Source organism: Hemicordylus capensis, chromosome 12, assembly GCF_027244095.1.
Source record: "Hemicordylus capensis ecotype Gifberg chromosome 12, rHemCap1.1.pri, whole genome shotgun sequence".
NCBI classification, from domain to species: Eukaryota; Metazoa; Chordata; class Lepidosauria; order Squamata; family Cordylidae; genus Hemicordylus; species Hemicordylus capensis.
The window spans coordinates 19,491,499-19,515,705 of record NC_069668.1 but is presented as its reverse complement, the minus strand read 5'-3'; the positions used below and the strand labels follow the sequence as shown (position 1 = coordinate 19,515,705).

General features: G+C 49.2%; 1 protein-coding gene across 2 annotated transcripts in view; it reads left to right on the top strand.

Annotated features, from left to right (window-relative positions):
• The window catches only part of CLUH (clustered mitochondria homolog), a 48,429-nt gene extending 32,001 nt beyond the window's left edge, over positions 1 to 16,428 (top strand). For both annotated transcript variants that reach the window (XM_053275345.1, XM_053275344.1), the window contains exons 16-26: positions 414 to 658; positions 1,928 to 2,012; positions 3,628 to 3,781; positions 4,501 to 4,640; positions 5,811 to 5,891; positions 6,737 to 6,862; positions 7,546 to 7,667; positions 9,932 to 10,025; positions 10,408 to 10,542; positions 11,774 to 11,847; positions 13,864 to 16,428. In XM_053275345.1, coding sequence (XP_053131320.1) covers positions 414 to 658; positions 1,928 to 2,012; positions 3,628 to 3,781; positions 4,501 to 4,640; positions 5,811 to 5,891; positions 6,737 to 6,862; positions 7,546 to 7,667; positions 9,932 to 10,025; positions 10,408 to 10,542; positions 11,774 to 11,847; positions 13,864 to 14,014 — 1,407 coding nt within the window. In that variant the 3' untranslated portion in view covers positions 14,015 to 16,428. The remainder of the gene's footprint in view (positions 1 to 413; positions 659 to 1,927; positions 2,013 to 3,627; positions 3,782 to 4,500; positions 4,641 to 5,810; positions 5,892 to 6,736; positions 6,863 to 7,545; positions 7,668 to 9,931; positions 10,026 to 10,407; positions 10,543 to 11,773; positions 11,848 to 13,863) is intronic.
• The last annotated feature ends 7,779 nt before the right edge of the window (positions 16,429 to 24,207 follow it).

Below are 24,207 nucleotides of genomic sequence, written 5' to 3'. Positions count from 1 at the left end.
ATCATGTTGCTTCCAGAGTGCCGGGAGTGTCAGAGCAACATAGGTACCTTCAGGGAGGAGAGCTGGTCTTGTGGTAGCAAGCATGAATTGTCCCCTCTTGCCAAGCAGGTTCTGTCCTGGTTTGCCTTTGGATGAGAGGCTACACGTGTAAAAGATTCCCCTTAGGAGGTGGGGACTCTCTGGGAAAAGCGCCTGCCTGCTTGCATGCAGAAGGTTCCAAGCTCCCTCCCTGGCATCTCCAGTTAGGGCTGAGAGAAACACCTGCCTGCAGCCTCGGAGAAGCCACTGCCAGTCTGTGCAGACAATACTGTGCCAGATGGACCAAGGGTCTGACTCAGTATATAGCAGCTGCCTATGCTCCTTTGGGAGGTCACACACCCACACAGCATCTGACTCGTATTCTGCTCTCGCAGGGCGTGGAGCTCTTGGGCTTATCCGCTGCCATCAGCCACTTCCTCAACTGCTTCCTGAGCTCCTTCCCGAACCCGGTCGCTCACCTTCCCGCCGATGAGCTGGTGTCTAAGAAGAAGAACAAGAGGAGGAAAAATCGGAACTTGGGCAATGCTGACAACACGGCCTGGACCAGCACCAGCCCTCAGGATCTGTGGAAGAACATCTGCTTGGAGGCCAAGAGTTACTTTGACTTCCCTCTGGAATGGTGGGTGAAACGCGCTGCTCGTGGGGGTTGCCGTCTTGCACGAAACAGAAGCACACTGGAGCAGGCCTGGCATCACAAGGCAGATCCAGACTTCTTTATTCCGGCCGCAAAAACACAAGGCAGCATCCCTGGGCAGGCCCACCGTCTCCGGTCGGGATGTTCATGAATTGGATTTTGCCTTTTTTGTTTCGAGCTCGAAGCAAAACGCAGACAGCCGAAACATTTCGTTGGAACAGCCGTCAACCTAGTTGTTCTAGCGGAACAAACCTTGAAGCGTTTTGAGTGTTTCCGTCATAGGGAAGAATGGGGAAACGCGGACTATCCTGTTGTTCCCCACGGCTAGCGCCTAGAGATACCAAAGTAGGCTGGATGGTAGGGCATGATAGGTGCTACTACCATCCAACCCACAAAAGGAATGGGCAAGCAGGTGGTTTTATACAAATTTGTAACATTTCCCCAAAAGCCCCATCATCAAGCCAGGAGATCGCAAGCCAGTGACAGAAAACCAGTCAGCAAGGGAAAACAGGCTTCCAAAATGGCGCTCGAAACATTTTGAATCAAAACAGAGTTTTTATTCTGAGCTTGAAACTGGCCCTTTATTTAAAGAGTGTTTTGGAGACACTCGAAACGTTGCAGTGTCAACGTCTGCACGTCCCTCGTCTCCAGCTGTTGTGGATGGGGCTGATGGGTTCTGTAGCCCTACAATATCAGGGACCCAAGGTTGAGAACTCCTGGATTAAGGGATTGTAGCTGTAGTACTTTTATTACAGCCAGAGACCAAAGGAATCGCGATACAAGCAGCAGAGATATACAGAAGATAAAACTTGTAAAATAAGTTTATTTTACAATTGGTCAAGCAGAATTTGGCAACATTTAAAGAAATTACATCATTCTGATCAGGCAGTAAATACTGAAAATAAAAGAGATCCGTATAGCCTGGAAAGCTAGTTAATAAAGGTGTGTTACAGTAAGCATGAATATTTCTACAGAAGCCACAGTATAATAAAACATGAGTCGTCGTTTCGATGGCGCCCACGCCACACGGGCAAAGGTGATCTACATAAGGAATTTTCTTATAAATGTTCCAAGGCAGCTGGCGAGGCCCAGGGCAGTGTAGTCCTACAACACCAGAGACCCAAACTTCAGAACCCCTGGATTAAGCAATTGTGCCGGGGAGGGATTTGAGGAAGAGAAGGAGAGCCCTGGACACAAGCTTTGAGTGCAATCAGTTTGGCCTTCCTTCTCCAACTTTTCTCTTTCCTTCGATAGTGAGAGCGTCGACCAGGCAGCAGAGATGTACAGTCTACAGAAGATAACCCTCCTGCGCGAAATCTCCCTGAAAACTGGAATCCAGGTAGCTCACGCCAAATAGCACTGATCTTTTCTCCCAGGGAGCTGCCTACACAAGGCTGGGCATCTGAGAAGTAGAAATGACATGTGACGGACCATATTAGGACTCTTCTCGCAGTGGTCACTAGGGTCTGACCCTCGTCCGGGAGCAGTGCGTGCTTCTGGTTGGCCATCATGAGAATTCTACCAGGGAGGAGGGGGAAATGCTCGTCTGCGAGGCGGAGGCGGTGAGCCCAGAACTGGTACTCCGCTCCAGAAAGAGTGGAAGGAAAGCACTCCTCTCTGTGGCTACTAGCCTGGTGGCTGTGGGCCACCTCCAGCCTCAGAGGCACGATGCCTCTCAATACCAGTTGCTGGGGAGCAACAGCAGGAGATAAGAGGGCATGCACATACCTCTGGCCTGTGGGCTCCCCAGAGGCATCTGGTGGGCCCTAGATTTCCCGACCTTCAGTTTTGTGAGAGGACCCCTGGTTCTAGTGTTGGGAGAGAGGGAGAAAAATTTCTCTGTCCACTTCCTCCACTCCATGCATAGTTTTATACACTTTGATCATGTCTCCCCTTAGTTGCCACTTTTCCAAACTAAAACCCCCCAGGTGTTGTACCCTTGCCTCAAAGGGAAGGTGCTCCAGGCCCCTGATCATCTGGGTTGCCCTTTTCTGCACCTCTCCCAGTTCTACACTGTCCTCCTCAAGATACAGTGACCAAGATACTGTACACCAAATTTGGCCACACCATAGTTTTGTATAAAGGCATTATGCTATTTATTTTCCATCCCCTTCCTAATGATCCCTAGCATGGAATTGGCTTTTTCACAGCCGCAATGCACTGAGTCAACACCTTCAATGAGTTGTCCACCACGACCCCAAGATCCCTCTCCTGGTCAGTCCCCAACAGCTCAGACCCCCTCAGCATATATGTGAAGTTGGGGTTTTTTGCCCCCATGTGCATCACTTTACACTTGCCAACACTGAACCGCATTTGCCACTTTGTCGCCCACTCCCCCAGTTTGGAGAGATCCTTTTTGGAGCTCCTCACAATCCATTTTGGATTCCACTGCCCGAAAGAGTTTAGTGTCCTCTGCAAATCTGGCCACTTAGCTGTTCACCCCAACTTCTAGATCGTTTATGAAACATTCCTGGATGATGCCTGCATGTTCATGTAGCTGTTTGCTACACTCCGTAATGCTAAACTTCTGAGTTGTTTAGATCTATTCCTCTTACTGTGTAAGCATGAAGCACAACTCCTGCTTCCTGTCTACCTTGGCCCTGAGCGGGTTTGTCTAAGTGGAGAGGGTCTTTCCTAGAGCCCCATATGGAAAACACTGGAGAGGGGCAGACTTAAGGATAATAAACAACCAGCAACAGACGCTGGAGGGATGCTGTGCTGGGGCTGGAGAGGCCCAGTTGCTCTCCTCCTGCTAACTGGGCAAAGAGGCACCTTTTGACGTGGTGATTCTCTTGATTGAGCAGGGGCAGAGTAACTGGCCCTCTCCACCCCCAGCACAGCATCCCTCCAGTGACTGTTGCTGCCTTTGCTGTTGCCATTGGAAAGGTATACCAATGTCTTGTGCTCACAAATGGTGTGTACATGTGTGTGTGTGTGTGTGTGTGTGTTCTCAGATCCTGCTGAAAGAGTATAACTTTGACAGCCGACACAAACCCACTTTCACCGAGGAGGACATCCTCAACATCTTCCCTGTGGTGAAGCACGTCAACCCCAAGGCCTCGGACGCCTTCCACTTCTTCCAGAGCGGACAGGCCAAAGTGCAGCAAGGTACACTTCCGGTGGCGGGTGAGAGTTCAGCCGGGGTGGGGGGGGCACCTCAGCTGCCCTGTCTCTTCCAAAGGAGACGATGGCTCCAAGGACGTGGGTGCTTCTCTTTATTGACTGTATTGTTTAGCAAAATGGTAATTGGAACATTTTAACTAAGTGAGGAATTTCTTCATCCCAAACTTAAGTCTTGATGATTACTACTACTACTGCTACTGGAGATATTTCTATACCGCTCTCCAGCCAAAGTTCCCCAAGCGGTTTACAATCCGTCCTCCTAGAAACGCCAGGACAGACCTTGGATCTGAAACCCTCTTGCCCAGACAGAAAACACGGCAGACTTTCCCTTTGCCTGCGTACCCCAGTAGTTCTGAGCTAGTTCTATCTGGAATTGCTTTTGACAGACCATTGGGATGTAGTAACTTATAACGTGGTGGAGTTTTGTTTTCTGGCTAATAAGACTAGGATAAGAAATGTTGAGAAGCGAGATCTGGGGCTGGATTGAATGAAATTTTAGATTATTACAATGCGTGGAGCCTTCTGTTTTATGTAATGGATGCAGTAGGGTGTTATAGTTCTGTTTTATGTTTTAACAGTTTATTACTTTATTTGACCAAGTTCACTTTTATGTCAAGCTCGCTTTTATGTAAAGCTTTTGTACATTGTGTTTTGCTGGTCGAATGACCGTAACAATAAAGACTGGATTTGATTTGCCTGCTCAGGTTTCTTGAAGGAGGGCTGTGAGCTCATCAGCGAGGCCTTAAACCTGTTCAACAACGTCTACGGCGCCATGCACGTGGAGATCTGTGCCTGCCTGCGGCTGCTGGCCCGCCTCAACTACATCATGGGGGACTACTCAGAGGTACGGGGAGGCCCCTGGCTTGATCTCCGTCATCACCTCCAGCCAGCAGGGCCGGGAAGGGACCCTCTCTGAGTCCTGAGAGAGTCACTGCCTGTCGGTCCTGAGCTAGGGAAAACCCCAACCAGGAGGTTTTTCAAAATATCCAGGAGAGCTGCTGCCACTCAGTGCAGGCAGGCCAGAGTTAGCTGGACTGATGGTCTGACTCAGCAGACAGCAACTTTGTATGTTGTACTTTTCCTCTCTTCTTTTCTTTTTGGCTTTCTGTCGTCTTCAGCTCCCCCCCCCCCCGTAATTGCATGGTCTTCCTTTCCCCTCCACACTGTGTGTGTGTGTGTGTGTGTGTGAGAGAGAGAGAGAGAGAGAGGCATATGTCTTACATTATGAAGGTGTATCTTCAGTGCATGTTTGTACATTTGCAGATATTTGTGTGGTGTTGCATGCATTTGTGTGCATCCTGTTTCAAGAGAGATCCCTTCTCAAGGTGAATAGCTCACCTTAAAAAACTCTGCCGGCCCCAACCAACGTTTGGCTGTTCCTCTGCCGCTTCACCTGTGTTCAGAGGTAGCATTAGATGACTAACCCATCGTTAAAATCCAAGAAATGAAGTGAGGCTTTAAGCAAATTTTGCAAGCCATAGACAAAGCCATTTTAACAAGGTCCAGGACAGCAGTGGCCATGGGAAGAGCTGGTCTAAGAGAGGAGAGCTGGTCTTGTGGCAGCAGGCGTGAATGCTTCCCTTTGCTAAGCAGGGCCCACCCTGTTTTGCAATTGAATGGGAGACTACATGTGAGCACTGTAAGAACTTCCCTAGGGGATGGGGCTGCTCTGGGAAGAGCATCTTCACGCTTGCATGCAGAAGGTCCCAGTTTCCCTCCCTGGGAGCATCTCCAAGAGAGGACAGGGAGAGACTCCTGCCTGCAGCCTTGGAGAAGCCGCTGCTGCCAGTCTGTGTAGACAATACTGAGCTAGATGAGCCAGTGGTCTGACTTGGTTTGAGACCGCTTCCCATAAGAACACCCCCGAGCTTGCAAAGATACCGCTGGATCGACAGTCTCTCCAAACGCTCGCTTGCAGAAGCTCCTGCGGAAACCAGAGGGGTGTCCCCTTTCTCGGTTCCAGAGAGTTCGATTCCTCTCCTTGCAGCCTTCTCTCTCTCTCCTTTCTCCTCAGGCCTTAAGTAACCAGCAGAAAGCGGCGCTGATGAGCGAAAGAGTCCTGGGCATCGAGCACCCCAGCACCATCCAGGAATACGTAAGTCGTCTTGGGGCTGGGGGGCCGTGAGGGCCGTCTGCTTGGCCCAGCAGGCAGCCCAGGATAGGGACGGAAGGGTCCTGGGGTTTGGGACGGAGGGGTCCTGGTCCTTGAGTCCGAGGGAAACAGCACGGGGGGAATGCCCCACCCCGACACACGCGTAGGAGGGCCCGTGACCCCAAGGGGAGATCACAGCCGGGCTGACGGTGCCGCCAGCCGCCTCTGCTTCCCAGCGTAACCCCACTGCGGTCGTCAGAGTGCTCCCCCAAGCTAAATAGCAGGGGTGGGCCGCCTGGGCAGTTGCTGAGCTAGGGATTTTGTACAGGTTGCATATGTGCATGAATACAGCTGCAAAGTTTTATTTATGCAATGACTACTAGTCATTAGTCAACTTTTAAAAAAAAAGTTGTTGTACACCGCCCAGAGCCTCTGGATGGGGCGGTTTATAAATGCAATTAATTAATTAATTAATTAATTAATAGAGATAGAGATAGAAAGATAGATATAGTCTGCTGGTTGTGGGCCACCTCCAGCCTCAGAGGCAAGATGCCTCTGAATCCCAGTTGCAGGGGAGCAGCAGCAGCAGGAGAAGAGAGGGCATGCACATCCCTCCTGCCTGTGGGCTTCTCAGAGGCATCTGGTGGGCCACCGTGGGGAACAGGATGCTGGACTAGATGGGCCTCCTTGGGTCTGATCCAGCACTGAACTGTTGCGATGTTAGCCTGTACCTAGTAGGAGAGTTGGGAGCCGGTTACAGACAAGGGCAGTTGCAGGCTTCTGCGTGTCGGGAGCAGAGGGCAGCAATGTCACTGGACCCCTCTCTTTCTCCCTCTCTCACCCCATAGATGCACCTCGCTTTGTATTGCTTTGCCAACAGCCAGCTCTCCACGGCACTCAACTTGCTCTACCGCGCCCGCTACCTCATGCTGCTGGTGTTTGGAGAAGATCACCCCGAAATGGCACTTTTGGATGTAAGCGTTTCGACTCCCCATTTCATCTGGTGGTTTCGATCAATCACATTTTGTTGTTGCTGCTGCTGCTGTCTCCTCTCTGGTCGGGGTGTGCACGAATCAAAATTTTGTGGTTCGGTTCGAGTTCAGATTGAATTGGAACCGAACCGCTGGTCCGTGAATGGGTTTGGTCGAACCGACTGGCCGGTCTGGTCCATTCGGCTAGACCGGTTTTGCGTTTTGAGGGGCTATGCTTGTAAAAGAGAATCCCGTTACAAGCAAAAGGGCAGGGAAATCCTTGGGGAAATTCCAATGGGACACCCGGGGAGCAGTGAGAGGGCACCTTAAAAATAGATTATGGTTGTTACTGGCCTGGCGGCCACTGCTGTCACCACCACGGGGGGGGGGGGCTTTGAGGAGCTGCCAGTAAGAACCTTAATCTACCTTTAAAAGGGCTCTCTCGCCACTGACCCTGACCGCCCTTTAGAAGACTTTTCAAGGATTTCCCCACCCCCTTGCTTGTAAAAGGGAATCCTTACCAGATTCCCCTTTACAAGCATAGCCCCTCGATCAGACTGCCTCTGGTCCAGGTCGTGATTGGACTGTTAAATTGGCCCGGTTCGAGGTGACCCCGTTAGGGATCGAACGCTTTGTGCACACCCCTACTCTCTGGTCTAACGGACACATGATGCGTTTGTCCGCAGAACAATATTGGCTTGGTCCTCCACGGTGTCATGGAATACGACCTCTCCCTCCGGTTCCTGGAGAACGCGTTGGAGATCAACTCCAAGTACCATGGCGCCAAATCCCTCAAAGTTGCACTGAGGTGAGTCCAGACATGGAATTGTTGTTCCATGCAACATTCCTGAGTTTTAGGAATGTACCCCCCACACACACACCTTCCCCTACCCACTCGTGAACTGGAAGAATTTTGCTTCTGTCTACGGTTGGCAGTAAACCAAGATGGTTTCTTCTAACTTGCTTGAAATACACCAAGATCCGAAACTCACTTCAAGCCTTCGGTTCAGATCTCTGTTTCAAGGTGGCTGGTTAGAATAAACCCAGATGGCTCCGTTCTAACTGCATGACTGATCTTGGTTTGTGTTTAACCTCAGTTGAGCGTAGAATACAGGGGAAGACCAAAACAGAGCCTTACTTCAGTGCGACATCTGAACCATTCCTGTGGATAATGTGCGAGTTACTGTGTTGGCAGCTGTTATGACAAAGATATTTGTCTATACACTTTTAATGTAGAACTCTAAGAACGGGCAATTCCAAGGGTAAATGAACTCAACAACTGTAGCATGTTTGCTTGTCAGTAGGCACACGATATCTCCTATAAGGCCGTACCTTTTTAGAAACCATTCTATATTATAGATAGCATCTGAAACATGCAAAATATTTCTGTAGACTTGGAATTTTTGAGCATCATAGGAACCTGCCTTATACAGAGTCAGACCCTTGGTCCATCTAGCTCAATATTGTCTGCACAGACTGGCAGCGGCTTCTCCAAGGTTACAGGCAGGAGTCTCTCTCAGCCCTGTCTGAAGATGCTGCCAGGGAGGGAACTTGGGACCTTCTGCATGCAAGCCTCCAGGTGCTCTTCCCAGAGTGGCCCCATTATCTCTTGAGGGGATTATCTTGCCGTGCTCACCCATGCAGTCTCCCATGCATATGCAAACCAGGGCATACCCTGCTTAGCAAAGGGAACAATTCACACTTGCACTCACAAGACCAGTTCTCCTCCTGCTGATTTCTGATTCTGTTACTGACATATTTTGCACATTTTAAAAATGGTCAGAGATGGGGAGGATTGTATTTCAGTAGGGAGCGCAGTCCACAGTCTCAGGGCAGCAACCGAGAAGGCCCCGTCCCCGTGTGGCCGCCAGCCGAGCTGGCAACAACTGGAGACGGATCTCTCCGGACGACCTCAACGGTCAGTGAGCAATGGGGCTCATAATGAAGAAGACACTCTCTTAAATTCCCAGGGCCTAAGCCGTTTAGGGCTTTATAGGTTATAACCAGCACTTGGTATTTTGCCTGGAAACTTATCAGCAACCAGTGTAGCTCTTTCAATACGGGATTAATGTGGTCTCTGCGAGATGACCCAGAGACCAACCTGGCTGCCACATTCTGTACCAACTGGAGTCTCCGGACTACATACAAGGGCAGCCCCACATAGAGCACATTGCAGTAGTCAAATCTGGAGGTTACCAACATATGTCCCACTGTATAGCAGGGGGAGAGCAACTGGCCTTCTCCAGCTCCAGCACAGCATCCCTCCAGTGGCTGTTGCTGGTGTCTGTCTTTTGTTTCTTTTCCGATTGTGAGCCCTTTGGGGACAGGGGACCCATGTATTATTTATTTTTCTATGTAAACCGCTTTGAGAACATTGGTTGAAGTGCAGTATATAAATATTGATTGATTGATTGTCCGAAGTAGTAGTAATAGTGTATGTACATTTTGAGAAGTGTGTGTCAGTCCTTCTTACAGTCTTAGACCAGAACCAACGCAGCTAAAACAGTTACATGCGTTTATACATGCTAGTTGCATAACGATGCATTAATCTGGCCCGTTAGCCAACACAATATAGCCAGCTCCTAGAGCAAAACAGTGAAATTTTGCAGCTCGGCCTGTAACTGACGAATCCTTCTCCGTTAACAAATATTTGACACAAAGTTTTGGAGCCGTTACTGTGATCCTCGTGAGCTGGAGAAGCAGGGCTGATTTCTCTCGCTGGCTTGCTTCAGCCGAGCTGGTCTTAGGGTAGCATGCATGAATGGCCTCCTTGGCTAAGCAGGGTCTGCCCTGGTTTGCATTTGAATGGCAGGCCACATGTGAGCACTGTAAGAAATTCCCCTTAGTGGATGGAGCCGCTCTGGGAAGAGCATCTAGGTTCCAAGTCCCCTCCCTGGCAGCATCTCCAAGATCGGGCTGAGAGAGACTCCTGCCTGCAACCTTGGAGAAGCCGCTGGCAGTCTGTGAAGACGATACTGAGCTAGATAGACCAAAGGCCTGACTCAGTAGATGGCAGCTTCCTATGAGCACAGAAATGGTTCCCCCCATCTTCCTGTCTCCTTCCTTCTGCAGCCGCCACTTGGTCGCGCGGGTCTACGAGAGCAAAGCGGAGTTCCGGTCGGCCCTCCAGCACGAGAAGGAAGGCTACACCATCTACAAACACCAGGTCAGGCTCTTCTCTGCCATCTTGCACTTCTGCTGTGGGTCTGGACATACTTGTGCCTTGCATGGAGCAGAACCTACGAGGAGGAGGCTCCCTGGGGAGCAGTGAGCGGGGAGGGGGGGAGTAAAAGTCATGATGGCTTTGAGTGGGGATGGCGTTGTCGCCCAGGGGCAGAGCATCTGCTTTGTGTACAGAAGAAGGCCGCCCCGTAATCGACCGTAAGCGGACCTCTCCAGGCGGTCTCGATAGGCGGCAGGGCTCACGACAGAGAAGGCGCTCTCTCCAGCGCCTTCCCTCGGTGCTGGGCTCTTCTCTGGCACAGCAGGATTGCTGGGTGGTTCTAAAAAGCCTCTCTCTGCCGCCCGCAACGTTTCCCCCCCGATAGCTTGGTGAGCAGCACGAGAAGACCAAAGAGAGCTCGGAGTACTTGAAATACCTGACTCAGCAGGCCGTGGCCCTGCAGCGCACCATGAACGAGATCTACAAGAACGGCTCCAACGCCAACATCATGCCCTTGAAGGTGAGCGGCCCAGGGGGGGAGGCCAAGGGCCGCCGCGGGGACCTGGCCCCCTCGTTTGGAGGAGCTGAGATCAGGCCGGCTCGCAGGAAGCCGACGGCCTCGGACGTTTCCGTGCCCTCGATGCACAACGGCAGTAGCCCGTCCTAAGGAGCCTGCGGGGGTGCTCAGCGAGGCCCGGCTGCCTCTGCTTCCTGGTCACGGCTCTACCTGAGGAATGGCTGGCCTGCAGGCCGCGCTGCCCGTTAATGGGGGGGCGAGAGAGAGAGAGAGCGGTGCCAACATTGCTGCCGGGAACTGGGAGAGGACGCCACCCACCCACGCCCGGCTCCTTAGGGTGACCCACTCGTGGCCCAGCTGCAGGGTTGCTGGCCGCTGGGCTGTGGGTGACAGCGTGTTGTCTCTGTGCGTGGGGCTTTACGGCTCGTGGGAAGGTGGGTCGTCCCTGCCCCAAAGGCCTGAAGTCTAAAGCGTACTCAAGGGAGGGAATTGGCCGCAGGGGTAAAACCGGGGAAGAATATGTTATGAGTGCACACGTCATACTTTGGTTTCTCTTCACAACAACCCTGTGAAGTCGGTTAGGAGGAGAGAGAAGTGACTGGCCCAAAGTCAAGTCACCCAGCAAGGATCATGAGGCTGAATGGGGATTTGAACTCGGGTCTCCCCGGTCCTAGTCCAGCACTCTAGCCACTACACCACACTGGCTCTCATATTAAGGATATGTAATGGTTGTACACATCCTTGATATTCAGGAGAGCTGGTCCTGTGGCATGATTGTCCCCTTTGCTAAGCAGGGTCCACCCTGGTTGCCTATGAATGGGAGACTTGATGTGTGATTACTGGAAGATCTTCCCCTAAGGGGATGGAGCCGCCGCTCTGGGAAGAGCAGAAGGTCCCAAGTTCCCTCCCTGGCAGCATCTCCAAGATCGGGCTGAGAGAGACTCCTGCCTGCAACCTTGGAGAAGCCACTGCCAGTTTGTTAAGACAATACTAAGCTAGGTGGACCAAGGGTCTGACTCAGTAGATGGCAGCTCCTTATGATATTAAGAACTTGTACTGACTGCACATATCCTTAAGGATGTCCTTGGGTTTAATTCAGGGACCAGATCTTGGGTCAAAAGCTTCCTGAAGACAGTTGGTGCTAGCTAATTCCCTGCAGTGGTGAGTTGGTTTTGGTTTGTGTGTGTTTTTTAAAAAAAATGCTTCAGTCTCTCTTCTTGTTTCCAAATCCCAGTTCACAGCTCCCAGCATGGCCAGCGTCCTGGAGCAGCTCAACATAATCAATGGGATTCTCTTCATTCCACTAAGGTAAGGGACCCCGAAAACCACCCATCTCTCCCCTGCCCCAACAGGTGTGGCTGGGTGGTGGTTGCCACCCAGCATGGTCCTTGCGCCAAAGCTGTCCCATGCAGGGTGGCACGCTGCCGTGGGCTTAAGGCAGGCCTGCTCAGCCACAGTGGCCAATAGCCAGGGATTATGGGAATTGTAGGCCAGCATCTGCAGGAGGGCTGAAGTTGAGCAGCCCTGGTTTAAGGGGACGCTTCAGGGGGGTTGTGATAGGAGGTGGATGGCTGGGATTTCAGGTCACTTGCTTGGCAACGCTGAAACAGAAAGGACAGGGCCGTAGCTCAGTGGTAGAGCATCTGCTTGGCATGCAGAAGGTCTCGGGTTCTCTCCCTGGCAGCATCTCCAGGTAGGGCTGAGAGAGACTCCTGTCTGCAACCTAGGAGAAGCCACTGCCAGTCTGGGTAGACTACACTGAGCTAGGTGGGCCAAGGGTCTGACTCAGTAGACAGCAGCTTCCTATGTTCCTAGTTTTGGGTTAGTTTTTTTTATTATTATTATTGTTGTTGTTGTTTACACAGTCAGACAGGCATTATTGACTGGTTTGTTTTATCCAGACATCGAATCCTTCCCAAGAACCTGGGATGGCTGAATTTTATCATCAATACTGTTGGTTATTATAGATATCGTCACAGAATATAGGCTGTTCCCAGTAAAGCTGCTTTTTGTAGTTGGCTGATGGTGATTTCTGTGGCCCCTATAGGTGTTGAGGTGCTCTTCAAGGTCTTTTGGAACTGCATCCAGGGCACCAATTACCACTGGTATTATTTGGGTCTTCTTCTGCCACAGCCTTTCCATTTCAATTTGTAGATCTTTGTGTATTGTGATTTTTTTCTATTTCTTTTTCTTCTATTCTGCTGTCCCCTGGTATTGCTATGTCGATTATTTTAACTTGTTTTTCTTTCTTCTCGACTACAGTTATATCTGGTATATTGTGTGGCAGATGTTTGTCTGTTTGTAGTTGGAAGTCCCATAATATTTTTGCATCTTCATTTTCTACCACTTTTTCAATGTTATGGTCCCACCAATGTTTGGCTACAGGTAGCTTGTATTTTTTGCAGATGTTCCCGTGTATCATCCCTGCTACCTTGTCATGCCTTTGTTTGTAGTCAGTCTGTGCGATCTTCTTACAACAGCTGATCAGGTGGTCCACTGTTTCATCTGCTTCTTTACAAAGGCGGCACTTGCTGTTTGTTGTTGATTTTTTGACTTTTGCTCTTATTGCATTTGTTCTTAGTGCCTGTTCTTGTGCAGCCAGTATTAAACCCTCTGTTTCTTTCTTCAAGTTGCCGGTCTTAAGCCATTGCCAGGTCTTGGTGATGTCTGATTTTCCACTTATATTGTGCAAATATTGACCACGCAGGGGCTTATTTTTCCATTTTTCTGCTCGGTTCTTGACTTGTTCTTTCTTGTAGGCCTGCTTTGTTTCATTGGTGTTAAATAGTTTTGCGTTATTGGCCATTTGAAGTGAATCTCCTTCGCTGTCCTTTATATATTCTTCAAGGCCTCTTTTCTTCTCCTCTACTGTTTGATGGACTAGCAGCATTCCTGAGTCCCCAAAGGGCTCACAATGTAAAAAGAAACATAAGATAGACACCAGTAACAGTCACTGGAGCTACTGTGCTGGGGGTGGATAGGGCCAGTTGCTCTCCCCCTGCTAAATAAAAGAGAATCACCACGTTAAAAGATGCCTCTTTGCCCAGTTAGCAGAGGTTTAGAAGATGAGATCTGTGGGAGCCAAGATCTTTTCAGAGTTGTTCTTGGAAACTCTTCTGCAGTGCGCTGACTGGACCTCTTCTCCACGCTACGCATCTCTAGGTGGGGCTGGGAGAGACTCCTGCCCGAAACCCCAGAGAAGCCGCTGCCACCTTTGCTTGGGCTTTAGGCTCCCCTCTCCTCCAAGCAAAGATGGTCCCTGGAGGCTTTGTGGTGGCAGTTGGTGGGGCCATAACCTCCTCCTCTCTCTGCTTCCTTCCGTAGCCAAAAAGACTTGGAGAACCTGAAAGCGGAAGTCCAGCGCCGCCAGCAGCTGCAAGAAGCCCTGAAGAGAAGCGATCAGCTGGAGTCGGAAGGAAAAGTCCCAGAGGGGAGAGAAGCCCAGCCCAGCCCGCCCCTGGCCGCAGCCCCCTAGCCGGCACCGCCTCGCTTTCCTGCTGCTGGAATCTCTTCCCGGGGTTGCTCGGTCGGTCCCTCACCCACCCACTCCGGGGCGGCTTCTCCTTGGCAGTTGTTTTTTATTATTATTTTTTAATTTGCACTGGTACAATGAATACACAATGCAAAGAACTAAATTTTGGAGAAATAGAAACCTACCTGTCTGAGCTGGAAGCTTCCCCAGAGGGCGGGAAGCCCCACCCTGGGGTGCCGTGTTTGGCCGGTGGGGGGGAGGGAAGAGACGGGGACGAGGGGGGTGTATTGCGTGCGTGCGTGTGTGTGTCTGTATCGATCCATTTCTGCTGTGTACATAAGAGGTTTAATTCCAAGTAAGGTACAAGAACATTTCTCAGGTCATTTTTATGTTGACTTTAAGGACATTTAACTTGGCGGAAAGGAAGGCGCCCCCCCGCCGTCCTTCCTGGCCCCATTTCAGCCTCCCCTCTCTGTTTAGGCGATTGCTATACATACTAGAGATTAAATATAAATGCTGCCATATTTTTTAATCGAAGATTTGATGTGGACCTGAACGGAGTCCGGAAGGAGGCCGTGAGGGTCTGGAGACAGAAAGCTCTTCTGATCCCTGTGTGAGGAAATAGCCATTGGGTTCCACTCCCCCTATTGTGGCAGTTCAGCGTCTGGGTGGAGAGTGTCTAGGACTCTCCATCGCCTCTGCTGCCTGTGTGGTGAGTGGGTGGGTGGTCTTGGGGCATTGCCCCCCATCCCCGTTCCTAATACCATGCTAGAAAGAGAGCAGTGCCCAAGAAGGGGTGTCCAAAGAATAAAGCGACAGCAAATGTTTGAAACCCCATTGATCCCTGAGGATCAGTGTCCATCTTGAGTCGAGGGAAAACTCTCAATGGACCGGCCATTGCCAGCTGCTACTAGCAGGGTTTTTGGGGAGGGTCAGTGGGTGTTTGGGAGACTGGGGCCATCTCTCCCCCGCCCCTCAAAAGATGCCTGTCTGGGCTGCTTCAACTCAGGTTGGTCAGTCCTGCTTTTACAGTGGTAAAAGTGCCTATACTCCTAGCGTTCTTGGGGAGTTGTGTGAACCGCACAAGATCAAGCCTTGTCTTGGAAGCATCTCTTCGGGGAGGGGGAGGGAGTCCGAGTCAGCCGGGCGAAGGGAGAACTGCTGACTGCTGTCCACACAGCCATGCTGCCCGTCGGAAGAGCTTGCTGTGCGGTCACACCCAACCGAATCATTGTTCTGACTTGTAAGGTTGACCTGTGAATGTATTAAAGAATCATGACCCTAACCACAAGCTCTGGCTTTCCCCTTTGATTTTTCTCCTCTTAGTGAAATAAATGCTGTTGAACATTCAGCCCTGGACAAGGGTTTTGGTTTTTTGGTCTTGTGCCCTTTCTCTGTCCCGGTTGCCCCCGCGTGTCCTCTCGGCCAGACTGGCCCCACTCTTCTCCCAAGGAGGTCTCCATTGCTGGCAATGGATGGGCCCCAAAATGGGAGCCCTTCCTCTCCCCAAGATGGTGTGTTTCCTGCTCGGCACAGCGCCATCTGCTGGCAACCACCTGCTGTTCCTGACACGCTGCTCTCTGAAAATGCTGGGTTTTGCCCTCCCAGGCCCGGAATGTACTGTGCTGTGTTTTGAAATACAGTCTGGTTGCTCATCCTTCCTTGCTACTAACTTGATACTGAATTGCATTGCTGATGTTTGCAATAACAACGTTTCCGACTTGGCTTTTAAGAAAGAAAAAAGTGTCTTCTGTCATGTGACGATTGTATTGTATTTGGGGAGAGAAGAGGGCGGTGCTTTCTGTCGCAACCTAATGCAGGATTGGACAGCCGCCCGCCGCCTTGTTTTGCCCGGCAGACACCCCCGAGCTGGTTGATTAGCATCTTGTGCAAGGGGCTCGATCCATGCAGTAGGGAGGTGCATGAAATTCGCTGGAATCGATTCAAATGTGGTTGAATTGGAAAGCCGAATTCAATTCAACTTGGGGCAAATTCAAATCGATTTGAGTGGACCTCCGCCCTATTCAGTGGTTTTGAATTTGAATTGATGCTGGCAGATTTTGTGCATGTCCCTACCAGGCATCATAGCCTGGGGTTGCTGGAGCGTGCGGCTGTCATATGTATGGCCGTTCTGTCCTGGTTGTGTGTGTGACATCGTGGGAACATGGATTGGGTGGAACTTGCTAGCAGGATGGTGGAGAAAGGGGGTGTGTGGGGGGAAATGGTGCCACTTCCAGGGGCAAAAGAAGAGCGTCTGGATCAATGAGGTGGCCCATTCCTGACCCAGGATGATCAGGTCCCAAGCAGGAGCTCTTCTTCCCCAGACCTTTTAGTCCAGTTGAGGGGAAACGGGGAAGAGGTGACATGGGTTGTGCATTTCCTTGGAAGCATTTCAATAAAGAAATTATTTCAATGCACCTTTCACTCTTGCGATTTATTTTTTTTAGTCGTTAATTTCCTTACAGGCAGTGGGGTGAAGTAGGTGGCTTGATGCACAAGCTCCCTTGGGTGTCCAGTCATGAGGTGAGTGTCGTCTGTTTTTACTGGAAAGTAATGTGAATATTATAAAATCTGTTGTGTATGGTGAGTGACACTTTACGTCAGGGATCTTCACTTTTTCATGTAGGGACCACTTTGGCCCCAAAAACCCCTTCAGTACTGACCTCTACAAAGCAGGTATGTGCAGGACGTTTTGCTGGCAAAATGGGCTGTTTTGATCTCAGAACACCCTTAAAATAGGGTGTGTTTCAAACTTGGAGCAGAACCACCCCGTTAATGCTTCAAATGACATCTTGGAGGCCTGTTTTTCCCCTTGCTGATTGGTTTTCTGGCACTGGCTTCCAATTGACTTAGGATCTCGGTGCTTCTTGGTTGGCTTGTTATCATACAAATCAAGTGTTGCCATGGGTAACTATGCCCCCATTGGCTGCCAGGGGTGGGTGAGACACACAAAAGGAATGAATTTCAAATTCAGAATGTATTCAAAGGGACGGGGAGGCAGAGAATAATGTAAGTCTCTGTTGAAGAAGAGGATACATGAGGAAGGAAAGTTTGAGTCTGTTTTTTCTCTGCACTGAGGAAAATATGCTATTGTTGCTGGAACTATCTGGTTCTGAGGGATGTGAGATTGACAAAGGCAGAACTTGAGTGCCTGCCTTGAATCTTCCATCAATTGTGGCTTGGTTTGTTTGTGAGGTAATGTTGTGGTGAGAAATAGACAGTGGCAGCTCTCTCTCTCTAATAATTCTTGGTGATTGCTGTGATGAGCTCCATGTCTGGCTTTGAGACTGACGTGCCTCAGCACGGCAATCGGCATTGCAAGCTGTACTCTGTCAAAACGTGGCAGAAGCTGCTCTAATTAAGCTCATGGCCATGCTTGCTGCTATGCTAGGGGCAGCTGTGGCAGCTGTTGCAATGCTAGGAAGGAATACAGGTGAAACTCGGAAAATTAGAATATCGTGCAAAAGTCCATTAATTTCAGTCATGCAAATTAAAAGGTGAAACTGATATATGAGACAGACGCATTACATACAAAGCGAGATAAGTCAAGCCTTAATTTGTTATCATTGTGATGATCATGGCGTACAGCTCATGAAAACCCCAAATCCACAATCCCAGAAAATTAGAATATTACATGGAACCAAGAAGACAAGGATTGTAGAATAGAACAATATCGGACCTCTGAAAAGTATAAGCATGCATATGTATTCAGTACTTGGTTTGGGCCCCTTTTGCAGCAATTACTGCCTCAATGCGGCGTGGCATGGATGCTATCAGCCTGTGGCACTGATGAGGTATTATGGAAGACCAAGATGCTTCATTAGCGGCCTTCAGCTCTTCTGCATTGTTTGGTCTCATGTCTCTCATCCTTCTCTTGGCAATGCCCCATAGATTCTCTATAGGGTCAGGTCAGGCGAGTTTGCTGGCCAATCAAGCACAGTACACTGTATACTTTTCAGAGGTCCGATATTGTTCTATTCTACAATCCTTGTCTTCTTGGTTCCATGTAATATTCTAATTTTCTGGGATTGTGGATTTGGGGTTTTCATGAGCTGTACGCCATGATCATCACAATGATAACAAATTAAGGCTTGACTTATCTCGCTTTGCATGTAATGTGTCTGTCTCATATATCAGTTTCACCTTTTAATTTGCATGACTGAAATTAATGGACTTTTGCACGATATTCTAATTTTCCGAGTTTCACCTGTATAAGGAAAGCTAGTCTTGTGGTAGCAAGCATGACTTGTCTTATTAACTAAGCAGAGTCTGCTCTGGTTGCATTTGAATGGGAGACTAGAAGTGTGAGCAGTGTCAGATAGTCCCCTCAGGGGATGGAGCCGAGGTTTCAAGTTCTCTCACTGGCTTCTCCAAGATAGGTACTTCCTAGGGGCACCAAAGTGTGGGTTAGGTCAGTGTTTCTCAACCTTTTTGGAGTCAAGGACCGCTAAATTCTTCATGCACAGTTTCCCGGACCAGCAGAACTCGCATCTCTGGGCAGTTTACAATTAAAATAATATAAGCATTAAAATAATTAGATTTGGAATCTTTTGCAAACATCGAATATTAGGGGTCTTCAACCTTGGGTCCCCAGATGTTGGTGTACTTAAACTCCCATATCCCACAACCATAATAGCATTTGGCCATTATGGCTGGGGATTATGGGAGTTGAAGTCCACCACCATCTGGGGACCCAAGTTTGAGAACCCCTCAATCTAAAAGCCTGGGTGAACAAATATGTCTTCAGTATGTGCGGGGTGGGGGTACTTGTGATTACTCAATGGACAAGGGATGTTGGGCCATTAGAAAAATTCAAAAACTACACACAAGCAAGCTTTTGAATTTGTACCTTTGTACCTTGAAGGGAAGGTGGAAAGGTACAAAGCGACAAAGTTACAAAGCGACAATGTTACAATGGGGCAGTGGGTCAATGTTACAAAGCGACAAAGTTACAAAGGGGCAGTGGGTCAATGGGGCAGTGGGTCAATGGGGCAGTGGGTCAATGGGGCAGTGGGTCAATGGGGCAGTGGGTCAAAGGGGCAGTGGGTCAATGTTACAAAGCGACAAAGTTACAAAGGGGCAGTGGGTCAAAGGGGCAGTGGGTCAATGTTACAAAGTGACAAAGTTACAACTTTACAAAGGGGCAGTGGGTCAATGTGACAAAGCGACAAAGTTACAATGGGGCAGTGGGTCAAAGTGACAAAGTTACAAAGCGACAACGTTACAATGGGGCAGTGGGTCAATGTTACAAAGCGACAACGTTACAAAGGGGCAGTGGGTCAATGTGACAAAGCGACAACATTACAAAGGGGCAGTGGGTCAATGTTACAAAGTTACAAAGCGACAAAGTTACAAAGGGGCAGTGGGTCAATGGTACAAAGTGACAAAGTTACAAAGCGACAAAGTTACAAAGCGACAACGTTACAATGGGGCAGTGGGTCAAAGGGGCAGTGGGTCAATGTTACAAAGAGACAAAGTGACAATGGGTCAATGTGACAAAGTTACAAAGGGGCAGTGGGTCAATGTTACAAAGAGACAAAGTGACAATGGGGCAGTGGTACAAAGCGACAAAGTTACAAAGCGACAACATTACAAAGCGACAAAGTTACAAAGCGACAACGTTACAATGGGGCAGTGGGTCAAAGGGGCAGTGGGTCAATGTTACAAAGTTACAAAGCGACAGTGGGTCAATGTGACAAAGCGACAAAGTTACAAAGCGACAAAGTTACAATGGGGCAGTGGGTCAATGTTACAAAGAGACAAAGTGACAATGGGTCAATGTGACAAAGTTACAAAGGGGCAGTGGGTCAATGTTACAAAGAGACAACGTTACAAAGGGGCAGTGGGTCAATGTTACAAAGCGACAAAGTAACAAAACGACAACGTTACAAAGGGGCAATGGGGCAGTGGGTCAATGGTACAAAGCGACAAAGTTACAAAGCGACAACGTTACAAAGGGGCAATGGGTCAAAGGGGCAGTGGGTCAATGGTACAAAGCGACAACGTTACAAAGGGGCAGTGGGTCAATGTGACAAAGTTACAAAGCAACAAAGGGGCAGTGGGTCAATGGTACAAAGCGACAAAGCGACAACGTTACAAAGGGGCAAAGGGGCAGTGGGTCAATGTTACAAAGCGACAAAGTTACAAAGCAACAACATTACAAAGGGGCAATGGGGCAAAGGGGCAGTGGGTCAATGTTACAAAGCGACAAAGTTACAAAGCGACAAAGTTACAAAGGGGCAGTGGGTCAATGTGACAAAGTTACAAAGCAACAAAGGGGCAGTGGGTCAATGTGACAAAGTTACAAAGCAACAAAGGGGCAGTGGGTCAATGGTACAAAGCGACAAAGTTACAAAGTTACAAAGGGGCAGTGGGTCAATGGTACAAAGCGACAAAGTTACAAAGCAACAACATTACAAAGGGGCAATGGGGCAAAGGGGCAGTGGGTCAATGTTACAAAGCGACAAAGTTACAAAGGGGCAGTGGGTCAATGGTACAAAGTGACAAAGTTACAAAGCGACAACATTACAAAGCGACAAAGTTACAAAGCGACAACGTTACAATGGGGCAGTGGGTCAAAGGGGCAGTGGGTCAATGTTACAAAGTTACAAAGCGACAGTGGGTCAATGTGACAAAGCGACAAAGTTACAAAGCGACAAAGTTACAATGGGGCAGTGGGTCAATGTTACAAAGAGACAAAGTGACAAAGCGACAACGTTACAAAGGGGCAATGGGTCAATGGTACAAAGCGACAAAGTTACAAAGCGACAACATTACAAAGCGACAAAGTTACAAAGCGACAACGTTACAAAGGGGCAATGGGTCAATGTGACAAAGTTACAAAGCAACAAAGGGGCAGTGGGTCAATGGTACAAAGCGACAAAGCGACAACGTTACAAAGGGGCAGTGGGTCAATGTTACAAAGCGACAAAGTTACAAAGCAACAACATTACAAAGGGGCAATGGGGCAAAGGGGCAGTGGGTCAATGTTACAAAGCGACAAAGTTACAAAGCGACAAAGTTACAAAGGGGCAGTGGGTCAATGTGACAAAGTTACAAAGCAACAAAGGGGCAGTGGGTCAATGTGACAAAGTTACAAAGCAACAAAGGGGCAGTGGGTCAATGGTACAAAGCGACAAACCGACAACGTTACAAAGGGGCAGTGGGTCAATGGTACAAAGCGACAAAGTTACAAAGCAACAACATTACAAAGGGGCAATGGGGCAAAGGGGCAGTGGGTCAATGTTACAAAGCGACAAAGTTACAAAGCGACAAAGTTACAAAGGGGCAGTGGGTCAATGTTACAAAGCGACAAAGGTACAAAGCGACAAAGGTATGTACCTTTGTACAATGGAAAATGTGAGGAAGAGCAGTGGGGACCTGATGTTAAAGGGAAGGGGGCAATTCTGAGATAGTGTGGGGCATGGTAGCGGTGGATTCCTCGCTGGGGAGACGAGGCACTGTCCAGGTTGGGCAAGGCAATGGTGCACCAGACTGCGCTGGGAAGGTCGCCTGGGTCCAAGAGCTGCCACCGCTGCGCTTGCGCACTAAAGTGTAGCAGGTGTTCCCCCATCCTCTCACAGTGCGTGCTTCTGTGCCCCCCTCCCAATTCCCCTGCATGTGCCAATCACACCAGCCTGCCTTTGGGGCCACGCAGCTCACGTGGTCCCACATGCTGCCCACGTGTCACTGCGAGGCAAGCCAAGGCAGCCCCTCCTCCCTCCCTCCACCGCTTAGCCCTCACCACGGCATGATCCCAGCCAGAGGTTGTCCCCCACACCTGGCGAGGTCATAAAGGGGACCTCTGTCTTCCACTGGCGGTGCAGACCAGGGGGTTATAGGGGGCTGAGGGACCACAACGCCCCACCAATGCAAAAAGGAAACAGCATTCCCTCTCAAGGTGCCTTGGCCGCAACAGGCAGCTGGTTTCAAATTAGTTGGGATTGGACACGAACTGCGCTGGGCATCAAATCCTTAGGACAGGGGTGTAGCAAGGTTTGAGTGGGCCCAGAGATGAGATTTTAAAATGGGGCCCCCTCTCAAAGTCCAGGGCCTCCGCACACCCCAGGCCCCACCTTTCAATCAAGAGAATCATCACCACTTTTAAAGAGGTGTCTCTTTTCTCAGTTAGCAGTGGACTGGTACGAAGGTACAGTGGGTCAATGGGTCAGCGGGACAAAGGTAGGGGTGTAGCAAGGTTGCAGTGGGCCCAGAGACCAGATTTTAAAATGGGACCCCTTCTCAAAGTCCAGGGCCTTCGATCTTCCCCAGTCATGCCAAACCCAAGAGTTTGAAGGTTCAAGAGTTTGATGGTTCCGTGGGTTCTCTGGTCTGACCGGTCAAACACACTGGGTTCTCTGGCCCGACCGGTCGGTGTCTGGGTCCAACAGGTAAAGGTAAAATTCTGACCAGTCAAACACACTGGGTTCTCTGGCCCGAGCAGTCGGGGCCTGGGCCTGACCGGTCAAGGAAAAAGCCTGACCGATCAAACACAAGGGGTTCTTGGAACTCTGGAACCTTTGGCAATTTGCCCCTTTGCCCTCTCAAATCTTTGACCCTAAGTTCAAAGGTCCGAAGGTCTCAAAGGTCCGAAGGTCTCAAAGGTTCATAAGATTGAACCTTCAACCCTTCGAAGCTACGACCCTTCGATCTTTCGAACCTTGGAACCCTCGATCTTTCAAACCTTTGAACCCTCGATCTTTAGATTAGCCGTTTTATAGTTAAACTCTTTCCTACTGATTCTAAGCACACCCCCAGTTTTGAGAGATCCTTTTGGAGCTCCTCCCAATCTTCTTTTGGATTTCAGTCCCCTAAATAATTTAAATAATTTAGTGTCTCTGTGGATTTGGCCACCTCTCTGCTTACTCCCAACTTCCAGATAACTTAAGAACAAGTTATTTATTTATCTATCAAATGTGTACACCGTCCCAAACTTTCATCTGAGGGCAGTTAACAATAGCATTTAAAAAGTTAAATACATATACGACACTCAGCTATTCAGGGTAGTGAAACCCAAAAGAAATTGTGAGGCGCTCCAAAAGGATCTTTCCAAACTGGGCGAGTGGGTAAAAAAATGCAGTTTAATGTAAGCAAGTTTAAACATATTGAGGCAAACCACCCCATGTGTACACAGAAGGGATCTGAGCTGTTGGTGACTGACCAGGAGAGGGATCTTGGCATTGTGGTGGATCGCTCCTTGAAACTGTGGAAGCTATTAAAGGCCAGTTCCCTGCTAGGGATCATTAGGAAGGGGATTGAGAATAAAAATGCTAACATTACAAAGCCCTTATACAAACCTCTGGTGCAACCACATTTGGAGAACTGTGTACCATTCTACTCACCGTTCCACCAGGTTTCCGTTGTGTTCACTGTATCGGTTTTCATTTACAACTATGCACTCCAGCTCACCTTTCTTCGCTCGGCGGCTTCGGCATATAAAGTCGCCTATATGCAGAATCTCTTACCTTGCTGTTATCCAGGATAAAACGAGCAAAGTTGAACCAGGGTACTGAGTCCTCAAGTCTTTCAGCTGCATTCTGGTTCAGTCCTTAACACACTAAACCCCCACCCCCACCCCCATGATGTACTTTATGGGTCCGCTTTAGGCCTAGATTTGAACTTGGTTTCAATTCACACAGACAAAACTGGTAACAGCAAGTTACCATCTTGCATTGTGGGAAAGGACAAAGCGATGTCTAGCAAAGAACAGGACACAGTTTCCCCATCAAAGAATCAATACTAATTAGGTTAATAAAACCAGTGCTTGCCTAGGGTTAAACACAGTGGCTCATTTGGGTGTTATGAATTAGGTCAGACTTCAGCACTCTGGCTCGGTTTTAATTGAGTGCTGGTTCCCTCTCCTCTAGGTAGCTGTTGAGGGAGTTTCTTCTTCTGGGTTTTTTTGGGGGTTTTTTATACACAGGGACCCACCACTTTTTCAACTAAAAGTGGGCTGTGAAACCAGAGTTCTGTATGATTAAATGCTAACAGATAAGCAAAATATCTTTTCTTAAATAACTATATTGGTACAATAGATCAACAGACCAAAGGCAGATATCCATACAGACTCATTACAACAGAGGATCTAAACCACCCTTGCTCTAGACACAGGTTTTGAGCTTGGGTTTTTTCTGATGTCTTTAAATCTGCCATTTAAAAAAGGCGTATCTTCTGCACCCATACAAAAGAGAAACACA